Below are 18,656 nucleotides of genomic sequence, written 5' to 3' on the forward strand. Positions count from 1 at the left end.
TGCATTATTGAGGGATTTTAATGCAATTTACGTTATATATGAGTGTGTAAACTCAACATGTATATGCACATGTCGCCCGAATTTCTGTCTAATTCGGCTGACATTTCGGTCCTATATGCCCGAATTTGAGAGAGTCTACTGTACTTCAATTGAGTGACGGTCACAAAATATCTACTTTTTTACACGAAATACGGGATCCAGCTATGAAATTTCACCCGAAGTTTAAAGAATGATTCACTATTAACATAAACAGAAACAATCTTTAATGAAAACCTATTAATTTTAATGAAAAACACCGAAGGAAAACTCTCTGCACTTCAACACAAACCATAAGACTGCTAATGACACAAGCGAATTATCACATTTTTTGTAAGGCTGTTTCCACACTGAGTTCACAACACAATTTAAATTCAAATTATACCTAAAATTTAAAGGTTTTTGTGTTAATACATCCTAAAATTAATAAATATTTTACAGAAAAATAAATTTCACTGATTATTCGAAGGTTATATACGTTATATACATAATTTTAATTAATTTATTTGCTTGGTCGAAATTACACTCAAAGAGTGGCCGAAATTAGAAGCTAGCCGAAATTTGGCACACATACCCTATATATTTCCCCTATTTCCCTCTGTCAAAAAATGGCGGAATAACCTAAAAATAGCATTGGATATTTTTTCTGTGCATCTTTGTGAAAAAGTCGAAAAATCACTGTAAAAATAAGATAATTATTAGTTTTTTCTAGTGGAAAGTGAAAAGTGACGATGAGTGTGAATACAGGGAAAGCAAAACCTAGGAATTTCGATGGGTAAGTTGGAGAAAAAGTAGGCTGAAAATTCATTTGACAAAGCGTCTCGTTTTCCAGGAATTCCGGGTCAGACTTAAGCTTCCGGACAATCCAGGAGAATGAAAGGATTGACTTTCGGTATGGCTTCAAGAAACCATCAGACTCGAAGGAGAGAAATGGATACCTCTTGAATCTCCATTCGGTAAGTCAGAAACTGTTTTTTTGTTCAGGGGGTTCAGGGAGTCTTTGATATAGCTGGGATATTGTGGGATTTGTAGACAGAAGTGCTGAATGAGGACCGCCAGCTGGTGTCGGGGCTCGATATGTACTTTTTGGAGATGACAGGAGCCCGATTTAAGGCCACATATATCTTCCAACCTTACTTTTTTGTCCTCCCAAAAACTGGACATTTCACGGAAGTCCAGAGATTCCTGGATAGAAAGTACGCAGGGCAGATTGCAAAATCTGAGGGGGTTGAGAAAGAAGATCTCGATCTGCCCAATCACTTGATAGGGCTCAAACAGAGCTATATAAAGCTGTCTTTTAATAATTTGAATGCCATGATAAAAGTCCGGAAGGAACTTTTGGCCGCTGTGAGGAAGAATCAGGAGAATGCCAAGAGTCAGACGAGTTATATGCAACTCCTGACGGCCAGTATGGGTGGAGGGACAGCTAAAGGAAGTGATTTTTTGAATTCCGACCTTATGGAATTCATTGTAGATGTCCGGGAGCACGATATTCCCTATCATGTCCGGGTTTGCATAGATTTGAGTATCTTCTGTGGGAATTGGTACAGTGTCACATGCTTCGGTGGTCAGAATCCAATAATTAAGCCCTGCACAGACATAATTGATCGGCCAGATCCCATTGTCCTGGCTTTTGACATTGAAACCACAAAGCTTCCATTGAAATTTCCGGATGCCAATACCGATCAGATTATCATGATCTCGTACATGATCGATGGTCAGGGGTATTTAATTACGAACCGGGAGATTATCTCGGCGGACGTGAAGAGCTTTGAGTACACGCCAAAGGCGGAATTTGAAGCAACTTTCACGGTTTTCAATGAACCAAATGAAATGGCAACAATCCAGAAGTTCTTCAGTCACATCCTGGAAGTCAAGCCCCATATCTTTGCCTCCTACAACGGAGACTTCTTTGATTGGCCCTTCATTGAGACCCGAGCGGCAGTCTATGACATCGATATGAAGCAGGAAATTGGATTTGGGAAGAATCGGGAAGGGCACTATCTCTCCCGGCCAGCATCCCACCTCGATTGTCTCAATTGGGTCAGGAGGGACTCCTATTTACCCGTGGGATCGCATGGATTAAAAGCCGTAGCCAAAGCTAAACTCCGGTACGATCCAGTTGAACTCGATCCGGAAGAAATTTGCTCCCTGGCCGTAAAGAAGCCTCAGGTCCTGTCCAATTATTCCGTGTCTGATGCAGTGGCCACTTACTATCTCTACATGAAATACGTGCATCCTTTCATCTTTGCCCTGGCCACAATTATTCCCATGGAACCAGATGAAGTCCTACGCAAAGGTTCCGGAACACTCTGTGAGAATCTCCTGATGGTTCAGGGCTTCAAGGCAAACGTAATCTTTCCCAATAAGCAAATAGAGGAAGTTAACAAAATCACAGATGGCTATGTCATGGACTCAGAGACATACGTTGGCGGACATGTCGAAGCTCTAGAATCGGGAGTTTTCCGTGCAGATATTCCCTATCGCTTCCGGATTGATCCGGACATGGTGCAAATACTCCAGGAGGGCTTAGACAAGGTGCTCCATCATGCTATTGTTGTTGAGAAGGGTGTCTCGATGGAGAGCATAACGAATCTCCCAGAAGTCACAGAGGAGATTACGACAGCTCTCGAGGCTCTCCGGAACATTCCCAATAGAATTGAACATCCTGTCATCTATCACTTGGACGTTGGTGCCATGTATCCCAATATCATCCTAACCAATCGCCTTCAGCCCTATGCCATTGTCAATGAGACCAATTGTGCAGTTTGTGACTTCAATGAACCCTCAGCTTGCTGCAAGAGGGACATGACTTGGTCCTGGCGTGGAGAGATGCTTCCGGCCACAAAAAGTGAATTGCAGAGGATACAGCAGCAACTGGAGACGGAAACCTTCCCTCCGCTCTTTCCCAATGGCCCTCCCAGGGCTTTCAATCAACTCTCGCGGGAGGATCAGCAGGCGTATGAGAAGAAGAGACTGACAGACTACTGCAAAATGGCCTACAAGAAACGGAAGATCACCAGGTTGGAAACAAAGACCAGCACGGTGTGTCAGAAGGAGAACAGCTTCTACGTGGACACCGTGAGATCCTTCCGAGATCGCAGGTAAATTTTAAATGCAATTCTAGCGCCAAGAAAATCTGCTTTAGTCCAGACACACTTGGGAGATTTTAATTCCAGAAACGAACCACGCGGGGAGATTTCCCTCGTTTAAAAACAGACTAAAGCGTGTCCCGAATTTAAATCCTAACCACACAAATGACTCTCATTAAAAAACTATAGTACATATAAAAATACTATTTATGTTTCTTGAAAGGGTATTTTCGTCAGTTAAATCAGCATTTGTCGTAACTTCCTTTTGACAACTTTTCAGGAGACGAAATTTTCAGTTCAATATTATTTTTCTTAAAAATGAGCCCCGAATGCGATACTTTTGAGTCAAAATAATAAAAGTGGCACTAATAAACTGTAAACTCGAGAAAATTTTTATAAAATTATTTAAAAGCTGCAATATTGAGAAATATGTTAGAAGAAACACAATAATATTTTATCGTAACTTCCATCATTTATAAAGCCGTAACTTCCAATGCATGGAGATTCTGGAAGTTACGACAATTTTCTAAAATGCATTATATCAATTTGAATTATTCTAGTGATAATAAGCGCCTTTATTTGACTAAATTAGTCAATTATACTGTTATCCCTGTCCCTAAAAGTTTTTATTTCATAAGTTTTATTAAATAAATTGTAATAAATTTTATGCGCCACGTCGCTTGTTTTGTTTTGAATTAATGACAGATGGATAGGGATTTTTTCTCGCAAATAAAGCCACGCAAGTAAAAAAAGTTACGACAAATGCTGATTACTGAAAATTTTGTATGGAAATTTGTCTTAACTTCCCCAAAAATGGAAGTTACGACAAATTCTGATAAATTTTTCTTAATTAAGGGCACTTACGACAATTTTTGTTTAAAATATTTTTTATTGGGCTTATAAAAGTTTCTTTTTCACAAGTGCGTTTAATAAACAAAATTACGCTGATTCCAAATATGTATATATCCCAAAATCGTAAAAATGAAGTTACGATAAATGCTGATTTAACTGACGAGTTCAATATGGGAATTTCCATCCGGAATTCCCGTCCGGAATAAAAAATTTTGTGGGAATTCCGTCTGTTTACACGGCAAGGGGAGATTTCCTTCGTTTAGAAACAGACTAATACTTTTTTAAGTGGCCACTTACTTCCCCTTAACGGGGATCAGCCCTCCTACTTCGATTTCCACGTCTTCAGAGGCTTTCCTGGTCCTCGTTTCGTCGTCTCGTTTTCCTTTTGCTTTCTCCGCAATGTGCTGAACTCCGAGACTACCTCTGATGGCATCATTCTGGACTCTGTCTTTGATAGTCAGTCTCAGAAATCAGCATTCGCATTTCTGCTACATGCAGGCGATTGTCGTGAATCTTTTTGGGATCCACTACATTCAGCACCATGAAAAACGTAGCCGGACGCACCACAGTTTTATAAACTAGTTCCTTGAACGATTTTGGCATCCTCTTATCACACAGGACTCCACTAGCTGACTAGCAGATACTGTTGATAGGTTACTCCGTTACAGACAGAGAGCGTGCCCTCAGATTTTTAAGTGTACTCCATCCCTGGTCCAGTCTGAAGCGGCTATGTACTGCTAGGATAAAGTTTTTCTCTTGCTACATTCTTGATCGCATCGACATGCTAACACAAAGAATCAATGCCATCTTCAATGACGTTGTTCCAAAGAAACGGGTACTAATAAAAAACATAGCTACTCCTTGGTTGAGTCTTCGCATTCTGAAGAGCATGAAAGACGTGAGACAGCTCGTAAAAGATGGAAACGCAATGGTCTCTCTTCTGATCGCGCTATCTTTATTAGAGTGCGCAATAGGGTTACTTCTCAGATTCGTAAAGCCAAAAAATCATACTACTCACGCTGTTTTAATACTGATCTTCCACTTAATGTTCTCTGGAAGAACATAAGGCGACTTGGTAATCCCCATTCCCAAGGTTGGCACTGATTAGACCAATAAGCCTTATGACTGCTTATTTGAACTCCATGCATCTTCTTGCTGAATTTTAGTCAGGATTCCGTGCTGGGCACACTACTACTTCTGCGCTACTTCAACAACTTGGACAATCGTAATTGCGTTATGTTACTTCTCTTAGATTTTTCCAAAGCTTTTAAAAGTATTCCCCATGGACCTGCTCTGCTTTAAACTTAACGAGAAAATTAATTTCTCCTCCTCGGAAGTGTCCCTGATTGTATCCTATCTCCTTGGACGCACTCAAAGGCTTAGGTCATCATTTCCAAGACGTATAGATTGGCGAGGTCCATACGCTTGGTGATTCGCAAATGAAAGCATCTACTCGTCCCCTCCGGATTTCACTCTTATGGTTACCTGGTCATTCTTTCCTCTGGCATACGGCAATTGTGACCGAGTCAGCTCAGTCTTCTTGACCTAATAGAGGCCGCGATGTCGGCTTCTTCATAAAGTTTCTCCAGTTCATGATTCATCTTTTTTCGGAATTCCCCTGTAGGTGCCTCATGAAAAGGTCCGTAGGTCCGTCGTAGGACCTGCCTTTCAAAGATCAGTAGCTTCCTTTCTTCTGTGCAGATCCACGTGTAAAAGAGATCGTGTCGTTACTCTCCTCGCCATTGGCCACTTTCCCCTTTGCAATCTCAAAGTTGTCTCCCTGACCTGCTTCAAAGTGAGTGGTGTGACACCCTGACGCCATATGCGATGGAGTCAGGGTGCTATGGGAAGGCTCAGAGTGCGGATGCTGAGCCTGTGAATTTCAAAAAGAGGACTACCACGTGTTGAGTGTAAGTGTCGGTAGTTCCGAAAGGGCTACAAACGGTAATGTTTCTAGGCCAAACGATAATGATTGACTTCAATACAGATCTATATATTTTATTCTCTGTTGCACGTAAAAGGTTCCTTGATCGAAATATCGACGGACGACGATTCACACAGATCAGTCGCAAAATGCTTTCGATATTTAGCAAAGCATTCGCTATATTTACAAAATATTTGCTAAAATCATAAAATATTTATAAATTATTTGCGATATTCACAAAATAGTCAAAATATTCTCAGAATAGTCGCAATATTCACAAAATATTCTCGATATTCACAAAATATTCGAAAAATATTAATGAATTGCTAAAAATTGTGCTCTATATTCGTGGTAAAAATGCTTCCCAAACTTTATTAGATACGAATATAAGGAGATGACGAAGAAAGCCAAAGCTGCGGTGGCAGATGCTCTAAAGACCGGAGATGCGAGTGAAATAAAGGCAGCCAAGGGACGTGAAGTTCTCTATGATTCCCTCCAATTGGCCCACAAATGCATTCTAAATTCCTTCTATGGCTACGTGATGCGCCGTGGAGCTAGATGGCACAGTATGCCAATGGGCGGAATCGTATGTCTGACCGGAGCTAATATCATCACAAAGGCCCGGGAGATTATTGAACGGGTAGGGAGGCCTCTGGAATTGGATACCGATGGGATTTGGTGCATTTTGCCAGCATCCTTCCCGCAGAATTTTACGATTAAGAGCACAGAGGCGAAAGGTGGGAAATTTGTCATGTCCTACCCCAATGCCATTCTCAATGCCATGGTCAAGGATCATTTTACCAATGATCAGTACCAGGAACTGGTGAGTCAGGGTGGGAATGGCGAGAGGCCAAAGTATGAGAGAAGGGAGGAGAATTCGATATTCTTTGAGGTGGATGGACCGTATTTGGGCATGATTCTGCCTGCGGCCAAGGAAGAGGGCAAGAAACTGAAGAAACGCTATGCTGTCTTCAATTTTGACGGATCCATTGCTGAACTGAAGGGTTTTGAGGTTAAGAGGAGAGGAGAATTGCAGTTGATTAAAAATTTTCAGTCATCCGTCTTCGATGCATTCCTCCAGGGAACCACTCTAGAGGAGAGTTACGGAAGTGCAGCAAAGGTGGCCAATTACTGGCTCGATGTCCTCTACAGTCGAGGAGAAAGTATGCCAGATAGTGAATTGTTTGAACTGATTTCGGAAAATCGGTCCATGTCGAGAAAACTCGAAGATTACGGAGTTCAGAAATCCACGTCAATTTCCACGGCGAAACGTCTGGCGGAATTCCTGGGTGATCAAATGATCAAGGATGCCGGTTTGTCGTGCAAGTACATCATTTCGGCCAAACCTGAAGGGTCTCCAGTGACAGAGAGAGCCATTCCCCTGGCAATCTTTCAGTCTGAAGCCAGTGTTCGTCGGCACTATCTCTGTCGCTGGCTCAAAGATCCGAGCATGGGAGATGCAGATATCCGGGATGTTCTCGATTGGAATTACTACATTGAGCGTCTTAGTGGAACGATTCAGAAGATCATCATAATCCCAGCTGCTCTCCAGGGCCTTTCGAATCCCGTGGAACGTGTTGCGCATCCTGATTGGCTTCACAGGTAAGTGATACTTTATCTTTTCAATTTGTGTAAGAAAGTTTATAAAACTGACACCAGGGGCACTGCAATCGAGTGTAAAAAAAATGTTAGAAAATTGTCAGTCCTTTCAGATAAACAGAAAATTTTATATATGCTTAATGAGCGCCCTGAACGAGTTGTCCATTTAGCGGGTATCATTGGTACCCAATCTCGCCTCTTCTTGCCAATCGAGCGACAGTTATTGCCTTTCGCAATAAATTGTGATTCGACTTAACTCTTTCCGGACCGCAGCATATGCTGCAAGCCAATTTCACCATTTTTTAATCATATTATATTGCTGTTATATTCCGTGACGGAAGAATCCGCTGAGTCCATGTGTAGACCGCCCAAGGAGCGCCTTCAACGCAATGTGAATGCTTCTTCCATGCTCCTAGAGTTTTTTGGGAAGAGGCGATGCATTTTATTACGTTTTATCACAGTGAAAATGTCTTTTTCTGACATTTAGTTGCTTGCACCGGGCGGGACTCGAACTCACAACTTTGAGAGTCGAGTCAGAGATCTCATCCGCCCAAGACCCAACGGTCTTGCCTATTGCGCCACTAAGAATCCCGTTATTGTTGTGAATGGGACTTTACGACCTTCGAAGAAGGGATAACAGACTAGGGACTGTATCAGTATCAGCAACGTCGCTTAGGTTCCATTGCCAAATCTAGCATTTATTACTCAAATCTCGATTTGACGGGGTGAGGCTCGTACGAGGAGTGTGAGTATCCTCGGGAGTAAAGGTGTTAACTTCGCGGGCGGCATCCACTTTCCTAAAGCGCGAAGATCTTCCGTAGGGCTAGGACGGCAGGGCTCTTCTTTTGTTCTTTCGTCATCATAACGACGGGTCGGTCTCCAGCACGATATAGGGTCGCGTTCTGTCAGTGCTAATAGAGTTCTCGTACTAAGATGGGACATCATCATACGGCCTCGTTGAAGAGTTGCGTTTTCTGTTCAGTAAATCCGCTGGTAGTCCTCAATAAGCAACTCGAAGAACTTTTTGCTGAGCGTTGATTGAAAGGAACTCAACAAAGATGGGTTTAGAGTGAGTTATATGGAAGGCGTACTCTTGCCCTGATGCTACTTGTTTATCCGGGAATGAAACTGATTGTTATTAATCGTGTCGAGGCCTAAGTCTGTCTTGTCCAAAAACGGGCCACGTCAATGGCAAGCGGACTTGTCGACATCAAATCCCCTGTTCCGTATGACGCAAGGGACAACGGACAAATACACAAGTGGCGGGTGGTCTGGATCACGTCACAGTCATAAAGGACGTCACATTCGGAGAATCCACATCGCCGTCTGTTGTCTCTCGAGCGCGCTACGCCACTTCTCAAACGATCAAGAGACTTCCATGTCTTCTAGTCTTGGTCACCACCAGGAGGAAGGCCTTCCCTTAGTTCGACAAAATCTGGTGGAAAGACTTCCTTCCACAGATTAAGTCTGGTCTCCTCTGGAGATTGGTCAAGTGGTTTGACATAGTGGCAAAAGCTCCTGCGATACTTCTGCCTTGCTCTTGGTTTTTGTGACCATGGAGAAGATGCTTCGGTTCAGAAAGAACCTTGGACATCTCTCTACTGGAGATGATTTGTCCCCTCATCCGTGGTAGAACAATTCCTGTTAAGGGATAGAGTTTATCCACCGGAGTGCTTTTTAAGCATCATGTTATACGGGCGGTATCGTTAAGAGCGACGTCAACTTGCTTAGCGTACGTGGATCTTTCTGCTACGGAGAAAGATAGATTTTGGCTGAGCACCCCACTGAGCGTCGACGAGTTTCCGCAGTAAGTTATTATGCGTTATGACCTTGTTTTTAGGATTGCTGCAGTGGGTCTTGTATGTAAGAGTTCGATCGAGAGTGACACATAGATACTTGAGCGTGAAATTGTGTTTCAGAGAATCTCCTTCCCATCTTACATTCAAGCGAGTCTTGGTCCACTTGTGACGCAGATGGAACCAACTTACACCTGTTTTAGAGGGATTTGGTTTTAGTTGGTTCTCCTTGTAGAATTTGGAAAATTTCACAAGGCAGGTCTCAAGCTGGGACTCCACGTCTTGAAACGTGTTTTCCTTAACAGCTAGAGCCAAATCGTCTGCGTACAAGAAGGCTTGGAAGGAGACGGCAGTGGCTGATCATTTGTGTAGATATTAAACAAAGTGGGAGCCAGAACACTACCTTGCGGTAGGCTATTTTTTGTAGTCTTCATCTACTTTTCTGACCACGAAATTCAACAAAGAATCTACGGTTGTCTTAGCGTTCGTCTGAAGGACGAGAAGACTGGGATACTGGAGCCTGGAGCTATTGGGTGCTCCAGGTACGAAGCCGCATTACCGAATTCTAGACCAGAATTTAGGGTGCAAGACAGAGGAACTTCTAGGACCTCTAGACTCAGAAAAAAAGAAATAGGAACATGAGGTTCATGCCTCCATGGAGCTCGAGCTTGATCTTGTCCGTTTGTTCCCAATTCGCCTCAAAGTCGCGCGTTGGTATTGGTTGCTCGCATGAATTTTATCCTTAAGCTTAAATGGCTTATTTGGTCACCTTTTCTTTGCCTTTGCACCAGAGAGCTTTAGATGGCGAGTTTTTGAAGTGCTGTACTTACTTACTTAAGTGGACACTTACGTCGCCATTCTACACGATCTAAAGCCAGCGTCCGCCAGCATTGCAGCACTCCATCTCGTCCGGGGACGCCCTCTCCTCCTCGTCCCCTTCGAATTTCACTCATACAATTTCCCAGGCATCCTCTCCTCTGGCATACGGCAGATGTGACTGAGTCAGCTCAGTCTTCTTGCCAGAATAGAGGCCACAATGCCGGCCTCTCCATAAAAGTCCTCCAGTTCGTAGTTCATCCTTATTCGGAATTCCCCTGTAGCTTCCTCAAAGTGCAGTGCCTTTTAGAAAATAAACCACGCCCCCTTATCTCTTTTCATTTAAATTTTTAAAATTCAAATTATTGTAAAATTTCCGGGAGAAGACAAAAAAATATGACTTCTGTTTGATAACAGGAAAATCCTACAGAAGGAAGATGTGTTTAAACAGAGAAAGATCAATGAGATCTTCAAGTCAAAACCTAGTGAATCAGTCCCAAGGGAAGCCACTCCAGATACAATTGCTGACATTGAAGATTTAACTGGGAATGGCAATGAGGCTCGGGTTAATCGTCCGATTGCCACAAAACGAAAGAGACAGGAAGTTATCGATGGAGAGGTTTCTATTGAGAGCCTAATAGGTCGTCCACCTCAGATGGGGCCATCTCATGACCAGGTTCTCGAATGGGTGAAGTATCAGAAGAAGAAGTGGACACTTCAGCTGGAGCAGAGATCTCAGGCGAAGAAAAACCGAGCGAAGCAGCAGAGAGTCGAGATTTCGAACAATAAACGTTCCCGAGCGACAATTGGAGGATTTCTGCGGAAGACCAAGTGTACTTTGCTCGAGACGACATGGGAAATCATTCAAATAGCTGAGACTGATTATCCGGGAAGCTTTGTCATGTGGATCCTGACGAATGGGGAGGAGTTGCACAAAATCCGATTGAACGTCCCCAGGATATTCTATGTGAACCAGAGGGTTCCGGTGAGTCAGGAACTGGAAGAGGCTGAGAATGCTGTTTTTAAGAAAGTTCATAGAATTTTGCCGAGATCTAGCCCTGTTCATCATCTCTATCGCTATCAGATTCCCGAACAGACCTTCCAGGAGCGCAAACTAGAGATGCTCATTGATCTTACGACTCCGGATATTGAGGGCATTTATGAGACTCAGACTAGTCTTATGTTTAGAACTGTGGTAGATTTGGGATGTAAATGCTCGGTGCAGAGGAATGAGAGGAAGAGGACGAATCCTGAGGCATTTTCATTGGAACATCTGGAATTTCGCAGTGATAAAGATCATAGCTACCTGCAGACTTATCAGCAGCTGAAGAAGATTTTCCTCTATCAGCACAGTAGCGCTTCGGGAAAGAGAGAGATGTGGGGAGTATTTCTACCGGCTGCAAAGAAGGCAACAGTTCTGGTCCTGGATACCGTAAGGACAGATCAGATGCCGAACCTAAAGAATCTCTATGATTCGGAGTTGAAGAGCCTGAAAGGAAGCTTGAGGAGTAGCCAGGAGAACATCCTTCCGCCTAGAGATATGGAGTTTGAGATTGTCTTTGAGACAGAACCAAAGAATATCTACAGAACCATTCAGAGGATTCTATCGGGATACAAGCATGAAATTAAAGCTCCAACTCTGCTCTTCATGCAAATCTCTATGACTTTGAGCCAGATGGCAGCAGCGATGCCCCTCCTAGCGGAATTTCCGCAAGTTCAGATTCACATTGCCGATGAGATGTCGCTGCTGTCGGCGATCAATTGGCAACAAAATGGCTGCCGATCGATCATTCGCCATTTTCTAAATTTGCCTACTGTGGTAGAGTCAATGCTGCGGCAGTGTCGCTACTATCACATTCCGATTGGGAATATGCCAACGGACCCAATCCTCTTCGGTGCAGATCTGTTCTATGCACGGTACCTGCAGAGAAATAAATTTCTGCTGTGGTGCTCAAAGACAAATCGTCCGGATCTCGGAGGACACGAAACTGACGACAGTCGTCTTCTGACGGAGTTTGACGATGGAAATTCCCGGGTGCAGAATCGCAGTGATTTGTATCCGAGCATCTCTGTGGTGCTGTCCATTGAGAATCTTGCTGTAAGTGCTCTGATGCAGTCAAGCAAGATTCAGGAAGCTGAGGGTTCCTTCAATGCTGTTGCCTTCGACATGATCCCACAGGGATTTGTCGATGAGATGCTAGGAGCACGCGGGAAAGCTTCCTATGACGAATCCTCCCATTGCAATTCAGCCCTGAGAGTTATGAGGCTCATGGTCAATGGATGGCTCAGGGATATCTCCCTCAATCGCAGTGTCTTCTCAGATACCCAAATTGTCCACTTCTATCGCTGGATTAAATCCTCAAACGCCCTACTCTACGATCCAGCCATGAGGCGAACGATGTTTAACCTGGTCAGGAAATACTTCCTGCAACTCCTGTCGGAGTTCCAGCGACTAGGAGCCACTATAATCTTCGCAGATTTCAATCGCGTCATCATCAATACAGGCAAAGAATCTCCAGTTGAAGCCATTAACTACACAGACTACATTGTTCAGAACATCCGGAACAAAGAAATGTTCCATGGAGTCCATGTGACCTACCAGCAATCCTGGAGGTATCTCCTGTGGCTGGATAATTTCAACTACGGCGGAATCCGCCTCCGACACGACGAAGAAATCGAAGAAGTTGGGGAAAATGCCCTGGACATTGAGATGACATTCAACATTGCCAATCAATTGCCCAAGCAAGGCAATGGTCAGGAGTATTTCGAGAAGCTGATCTCGGGGCTTCTGACATCCCTGGCCACTGAGGAAAGTGCCCAGAAAGCCTTTGAGCAGCACTCAATGAGAGCCTTCACGATCATTGAGTACATCCACAAGAAGTTCACCTACCACGAGCAGAAGCCCGCCCTGAAGCTAGTGACATCGCTCCACAAAATCCTCTCAGTGGCTGATGGGCTGATCCCTGAAGTGGATTCTCTGCATAGGAATTTGCTGAAATTGATTGAGGTTGGAGAATTCAGTGATGCCGCTACGTGGAAGGATACCAGTCATGAGTTCACCTTAATGGAGGTCATATGCAAAGCCTGCAATCACTGCAGGGATCTCAATCTCCACAATGATCCCCATCGAGCCCTCAAGGATGGAATGTAAGTAATTTGGATCAAAATTAACTAATCTTGCTGATCTCTTCAAAAAGCCCTACATAAAAATTCGCTCAGAGATTTCCTCTTTGACAGATAGTGGACGGAAAAATAGACCTTTCTTGATTTTTTCTCTTTAATTCTTCACGATGTTTCGAGGATGGATATCCTCTTCATCAGGTTTCGAATGGAGGAAAAATCACGTACAGGTGGGAAAATCTGCTGCTGCACTGCACTTGGACATTTTTACAATTGTTCACTCTGAAGTTGACCATCAAATAGACTGACACAGAATGACTGACAGTGACAGAATGACAATTGACTGACATACTGTGTCAGATGGTGAACGTCGGGGTCTCGGTAGCTCAATGGGCAAAGTGTTGGCTTTGTGACGCAGAGGCCCTCGGTTCGATCCTTGATCGAAGCGCGTCCGATGAATAATTGGAAAACAGTTTTTCACCGTCCTTAAAAGCTACAAACTGAATGCAAAAATATCAAAAAAAGCAAAAAAAAGGATTTGTGATAGAGCAAAAAGAAAAATGATATGGAGAGATGAGAGGAACAAACATATGGGAAAAAAAAGAAAACAGATGGAACTCGTATGTAAATAAGAGTGAGCGAAATGGCTATATGGACCTGATTGAGTCTGACAGCCAAAAACGTAAAACAAAAGAGAGAGAGAGAGAGAGAGATGGTGAACGTCAGATTGAACAATTGTAAAAATGTCCAAGTGCAGTGCAGCAACAGGTTTTCCCACCTGTACGTGATTTTTCCTCCACATTCGAAACCTGATAAAGAGGACATCATCCATCCTCGAAACGTCGTGAAGAATTAAAGAGTAAAAAATCAAGAAAGGTCTATTTTTCCGTCCGCTATCTGCTACTACCCATTAAACCGAAAATTCCTCCAAATCTCTTTAATTTATTAATTTGAGGTTATGTGATATAACTTTAAAAATAACAATCTTGAAAGAAAATTTGCAAATTCAATTTAATGTGATATTTTCTCAATAATTCAAAACAAAATCCGAATGTTTTTTTTACTGAACTTATCGAAATGGTAAAAAGAAATATATAGCTAGAATCTATAAGGATTTGAGGTTAGACTTTAACGATTATTTTTAATAAGAGAGAATTTTTAATTAATTTTTTTATCCGTTTAATTATTAATTTTCAGAAATTCTCTTATTTATAGCTCATCTATTCTGCTATAAAAAAATATTAGGCTCACTTCCCTTATTTAATCAAGAAGTTATTTTGCAAAGTAAGGTTATGCTTTATATAACCTTAAAAAAATATCTTACTCTGGAATATAAATGAAAATTTGTCTATCTGATAAAAAAACAGATAGATTTTGTAATAAAGTGTATTTTAGTCTGCTGTTGAAGTTAGAAAATGAGGCCCAATTTTTAATTTTTAAGATTAGGCTTAGCCTTATTACTTTTAAAAATAACGTTACTTTTAGATAAAAAAATTGTTTAGAAGCACCAAAATTCGTGGGTGCAACATGCTTACGAGTTTAAGTAATTTTAATAACTTCTTCCATTTCGTTGATTCACTTACACTGCAGCTGTTTACTGCAGAATTAAACCGATTTTTGAATAATCTAAAAAAATCCCAAAATAGCGTAAGAACAAAGCAGTTAAAATTAAATTCAATAATTATGGTTCCAGTACATCTTTTAGAGTGGCAAAATTTCATGAAATCAAAATCCGCGCAAAGATTTGGATAAGTGTATCCCATTCGTTCGGACACAAAATTGGGCTGAACTAAATTTAATTTAGTGTGATGTTTAAAAGAAAAAGAAAAGTTCGAAAGAGTACGATAGACATATGCAGATCTTTAGAGATAGAATGGCAAGTGAATTTTGACATAATGAAATTTATCTGATCTAAAAGGTGTGCCAGAGCCGTTAAAAATTAAATTCGGTCAGTGAAAAAATCGATTAGTAAGGAAACTAAATTCTGTCAACAAAATATTGAATGTGCTCAGTAAAGCCTCCAGCACACCTTTTAGATCAGGAGAAGTTCATAGACAAAATTCACGTCCCTTTCTTTCTTAAAAGATTTGCATACGTCTATTCTACTCTTTCGCACTCTTCTTGTTTTGAACATCACACCAAATTAAATTTAGTTCAGTCAAATTTGGAGTAGAAAGGATAGACTTATGCAAATCTTTTGCAAAAGAAAGGGACGCGAATTTTGATTTCATGAACTTTTACCGATATAAAAAGTGTGGCAGCGGCATTAATTTATTCAGGAAAATTTCGTAAAATTAAAATTCACATTTTTTCCTTTCTCAAAGGTTTTCCTTCTGTCCATCTCATTCATGCTTACCCAAAATTAGATTAAACTAAATTAAAATTGGTGTGATGTCCAAAAGAAGAAGAAGAAGAGTGTGAAAGAGTAGGATAGCTTTACGCAAACAATTTGCGAAAGAAAAGGATGTGAATTTCGATTTCATGAAATTTTCTTGATCTAAGAGGTTAGCGCCATTACCATTAAATTAATTTTGAAATTAAATCAAAATTTCCATCATTTTCTTTCATATGCTTTTTTTCCTAATGGCTCTACCATACTTTTATATCTATCTCATTCTTTCGTACTCTTCTTCTTCTTTTAAACGTCACAACAAATTCAATTTGTAGCTCAATCAAATTTGGAGTGCGAAAGAATGGGACGGACATATAAAAAGCGTGTGAGAAAGAGAGGGATTCGAATTTCGACTTAGGGTGTCTGCACATTGTAAGCAGTTTTCGTCAAAAATGGCTCTTTTGAAGGAAATCGTCTGCACTGCTGTAGGTAGAAACGTCAAAATTCTGTCAAAAATACGATTTTTGACGAAAATTGCTTCCAATGTGTAGAGGCCTTAAATGAAATTTTCCTGATCGAAGAGGTGTGACGGAGCCATTAAAAATATTACAGCAATTTAGCTCAGTTCAATTTTAAGTAAGAAATGGATGTGCATTTTGATTTCATGAAAGCTTCCACGATCTAAATCTAACACGTGTGCCGGAGTCATTAATAGGTCCGGCACACATTTAGATTAGGAAAATTTAATGAAGTCGAAATTCGAATCCCTTTCTTTCTCACATGCTTTGCATATATCTATCTCATTTTCTCGCACTCTTCTTCTTCTTTTAAACATCACACCTAATTCAATTTAGCTCAATCGAATTTGGTATGCGAAAGAATGAGATAGTCATATGCAAAACATGTGAAAAAGAAAGGGATGTGAATTTCGACTTCATGAAATTTTCCTGATCTAAAAGGTGTGCCAGAGCCATAATGACCAAGTTTAACTCACTAAATTAAATTTTTTGCAGACTAAATTAAAATTTTTCACCAAATTTAATTTTTTACTGATCAAATTTCCTTTTTACTGTCCGAATTTAATTTTTTGCCGACTGAATTTAATTTCTTCACTGACCAAATTTAATTTTTTTATTGCTATAATGCAAATCTTTTAAAAAAAGAAAGTGATGCAAATTTTGACTTTATGAAATTTTCCTGGTCTAAAAGGTGTTCCGGAGCTATAAAAATTTAATTTTAAACGCAATGTTTTAACTATCTAGTCGAATTTGGTAATACAGGACGCAAATAAACGGCCTCGAAAAATACTACAACTTTCTGATACTTTGAAAGTTCACATAATCAACACTATAGGGGCACTCTAGGCCTAAATCCAAATTCATATTGAAATTACCCGACTTCGTTATCAATCTCTGCCTTCAGTCTCAGACATTCCTCTATTTCTAGACCTGTTTGGCTGTGCTCTCAGTGCTTTGGCTGCTACAACACGGATGAGATTGAGGGAATGTTGCTGGAGATTGTCCAGAGGAAGCTGATGTCCTACACTCTGCAGGACGTTAAATGTGTCAATTGCAAACAGATCAAGAGGGACAACATGACGAGCGCGTGCGAATGCACAGGAGCCTTTACGAATCTTCTGCCCAGCCAGGAGCTGAAAAGGGATCTAGAGAGTTTCCTGGAAGTGGCACAGACCTACAAAATGCCCCTTCTTGAGGACCATATTAAATGGATGAAAAGGTTTTATTGAGAAAATATATTTTTATTTCTTTCTAACGTAGCTTGGTTCTTTCTTCGGCTTCTCATCCTCATATCCCTCTTGCTGCTCCTTGACCCTCTTCTTGTCTTTGGAGACCTTCTCCTCGAGCTTCAGATGTGCCTCGACTATTTGCTTCTCTCGCTTGATTCTCTCCTTCAGTTTCTTGTAGGACTTCCTCTTCAAGTTGTTGATGTGCTCTATTTCGTCTTCTTGAACTTCCAAATCTCCTAGTTTCGCTATTTGGTCCAGTGTCAGGCGATTTGTCTTGTTCCCTAAGAGTTTTGGATGCGTGTTCAGTCTCTTGGCTACGTCGAAATCTTTGAGTTCTTCCCTGTCCACGAAGAAGGTGTGCTTGTTCCGGGAGGCCTTAGAGTCAACAACGTGTAGCTGGGATGACAATCTGGAAGGAATTATTCATAGGAAAATCCTTCCTGTGATGCATCCGGAAAGGATATCTTCCGGAAAAAAGGTATTATGGATTTCTAAGAGGGAAAAGGTTTACCTGTTAATTTGGGCTGTCTCAATGGTTCTCCGGGATGTAAGATACTTAAGATCCTGGGTTTTCAGCAGCAGAGCCTCCTCTGTGACCTTTTCCTTAGGCTTCCTCTCCCCAATCTCCGAGAAGTCCCGCTTTGGCTGGAAGATTATTGGAAAATTAGTTCGGCGGGAAGTGCAATTAGTGTCTTAGAGGGAAGATTACCTTCTGATTGATCATATGATGGTAAAATTCATCAACATTCTTGTTGAGGGCTTTCTTTTTCAAGGCTTTTATCGTATTCCTGGTTCTCTTGTACTGGCTTGCTCGCACTTTATAGTCCTTTTTCTTCTCTAAAAGCCCCAAATGTTTCCTAGATTCCGGCTGATGCCGCTCACGGTGAATCTTCTGACTCATTTTCTTTGCACAAATCGCACTATCAGTGTGGAAAACTAAACAAATTTAGAGAATTTTGCAGAGAAACCAAAAAGTAAACAAAAACATGCCATCACCATGAGGGGAAGACCATGAGGGGAAGAAACATCCCCAGCGCCTCTAGCGGCAAAGAGATTCAAATTCAAGAAAATGTTTAAAATCTAGTTTGCCTTGAATTCCGGTAGAGGTGCTCTTGTTTGTGCGATGGTGATTGCAGATCTCTTCCGGCGCCACTAGAGGCGTTAGTGTCGTCAACAGAAGTTGGTGTTTGTGCGATCGCGACAGAATTACGCTTTTTGTGCCTTATTTCATTGATTTCAAGTGCATTAAACTGTACTAAATCCTTCCCTAATCCCTTCTGGGACTGTGACGTGTGCAATTTAAGTGTTTATCTGTGTTTTAGCGGAAATTTCGGTGGCAATT

At 41.5% G+C, this 18,656-nt stretch overlaps 2 protein-coding genes across 2 annotated transcripts; one reads left to right on the forward strand and one right to left on the reverse strand.

The window, feature by feature from the left end:
• The first annotated feature begins 646 nt into the window (after positions 1–646).
• Positions 647–17,340, forward strand: LOC129799930 (DNA polymerase epsilon catalytic subunit 1). The gene is made up of 6 exons (XM_055844229.1): positions 647–811; positions 869–992; positions 1,069–3,140; positions 6,283–7,506; positions 10,533–13,262; positions 17,014–17,340. The coding sequence occupies exons 1-6, from the start codon at positions 768–770 to the stop codon at positions 17,312–17,314; spliced, it is 6,495 nt and encodes a 2,164-aa protein (XP_055700204.1). The 5' UTR covers positions 647–767; the 3' UTR covers positions 17,315–17,340.
• LOC129799932 (probable U3 small nucleolar RNA-associated protein 11) lies at positions 17,294–18,478 on the reverse strand. The gene is made up of 3 exons (XM_055844232.1): positions 18,024–18,478; positions 17,826–17,959; positions 17,294–17,723 (listed from the first exon to the last, which is right to left on the reverse strand). The coding sequence occupies exons 1-3, from the start codon at positions 18,213–18,215 to the stop codon at positions 17,327–17,329; spliced, it is 723 nt and encodes a 240-aa protein (XP_055700207.1). The 5' UTR covers positions 18,216–18,478; the 3' UTR covers positions 17,294–17,326.
• Positions 18,479–18,656: the final 178 nt, after the last annotated feature.

Source organism: Phlebotomus papatasi, chromosome 1 (assembly GCF_024763615.1).
Source record: "Phlebotomus papatasi isolate M1 chromosome 1, Ppap_2.1, whole genome shotgun sequence".
Lineage (NCBI taxonomy): Eukaryota > Metazoa > Arthropoda > Insecta > Diptera > Psychodidae > Phlebotomus > Phlebotomus papatasi.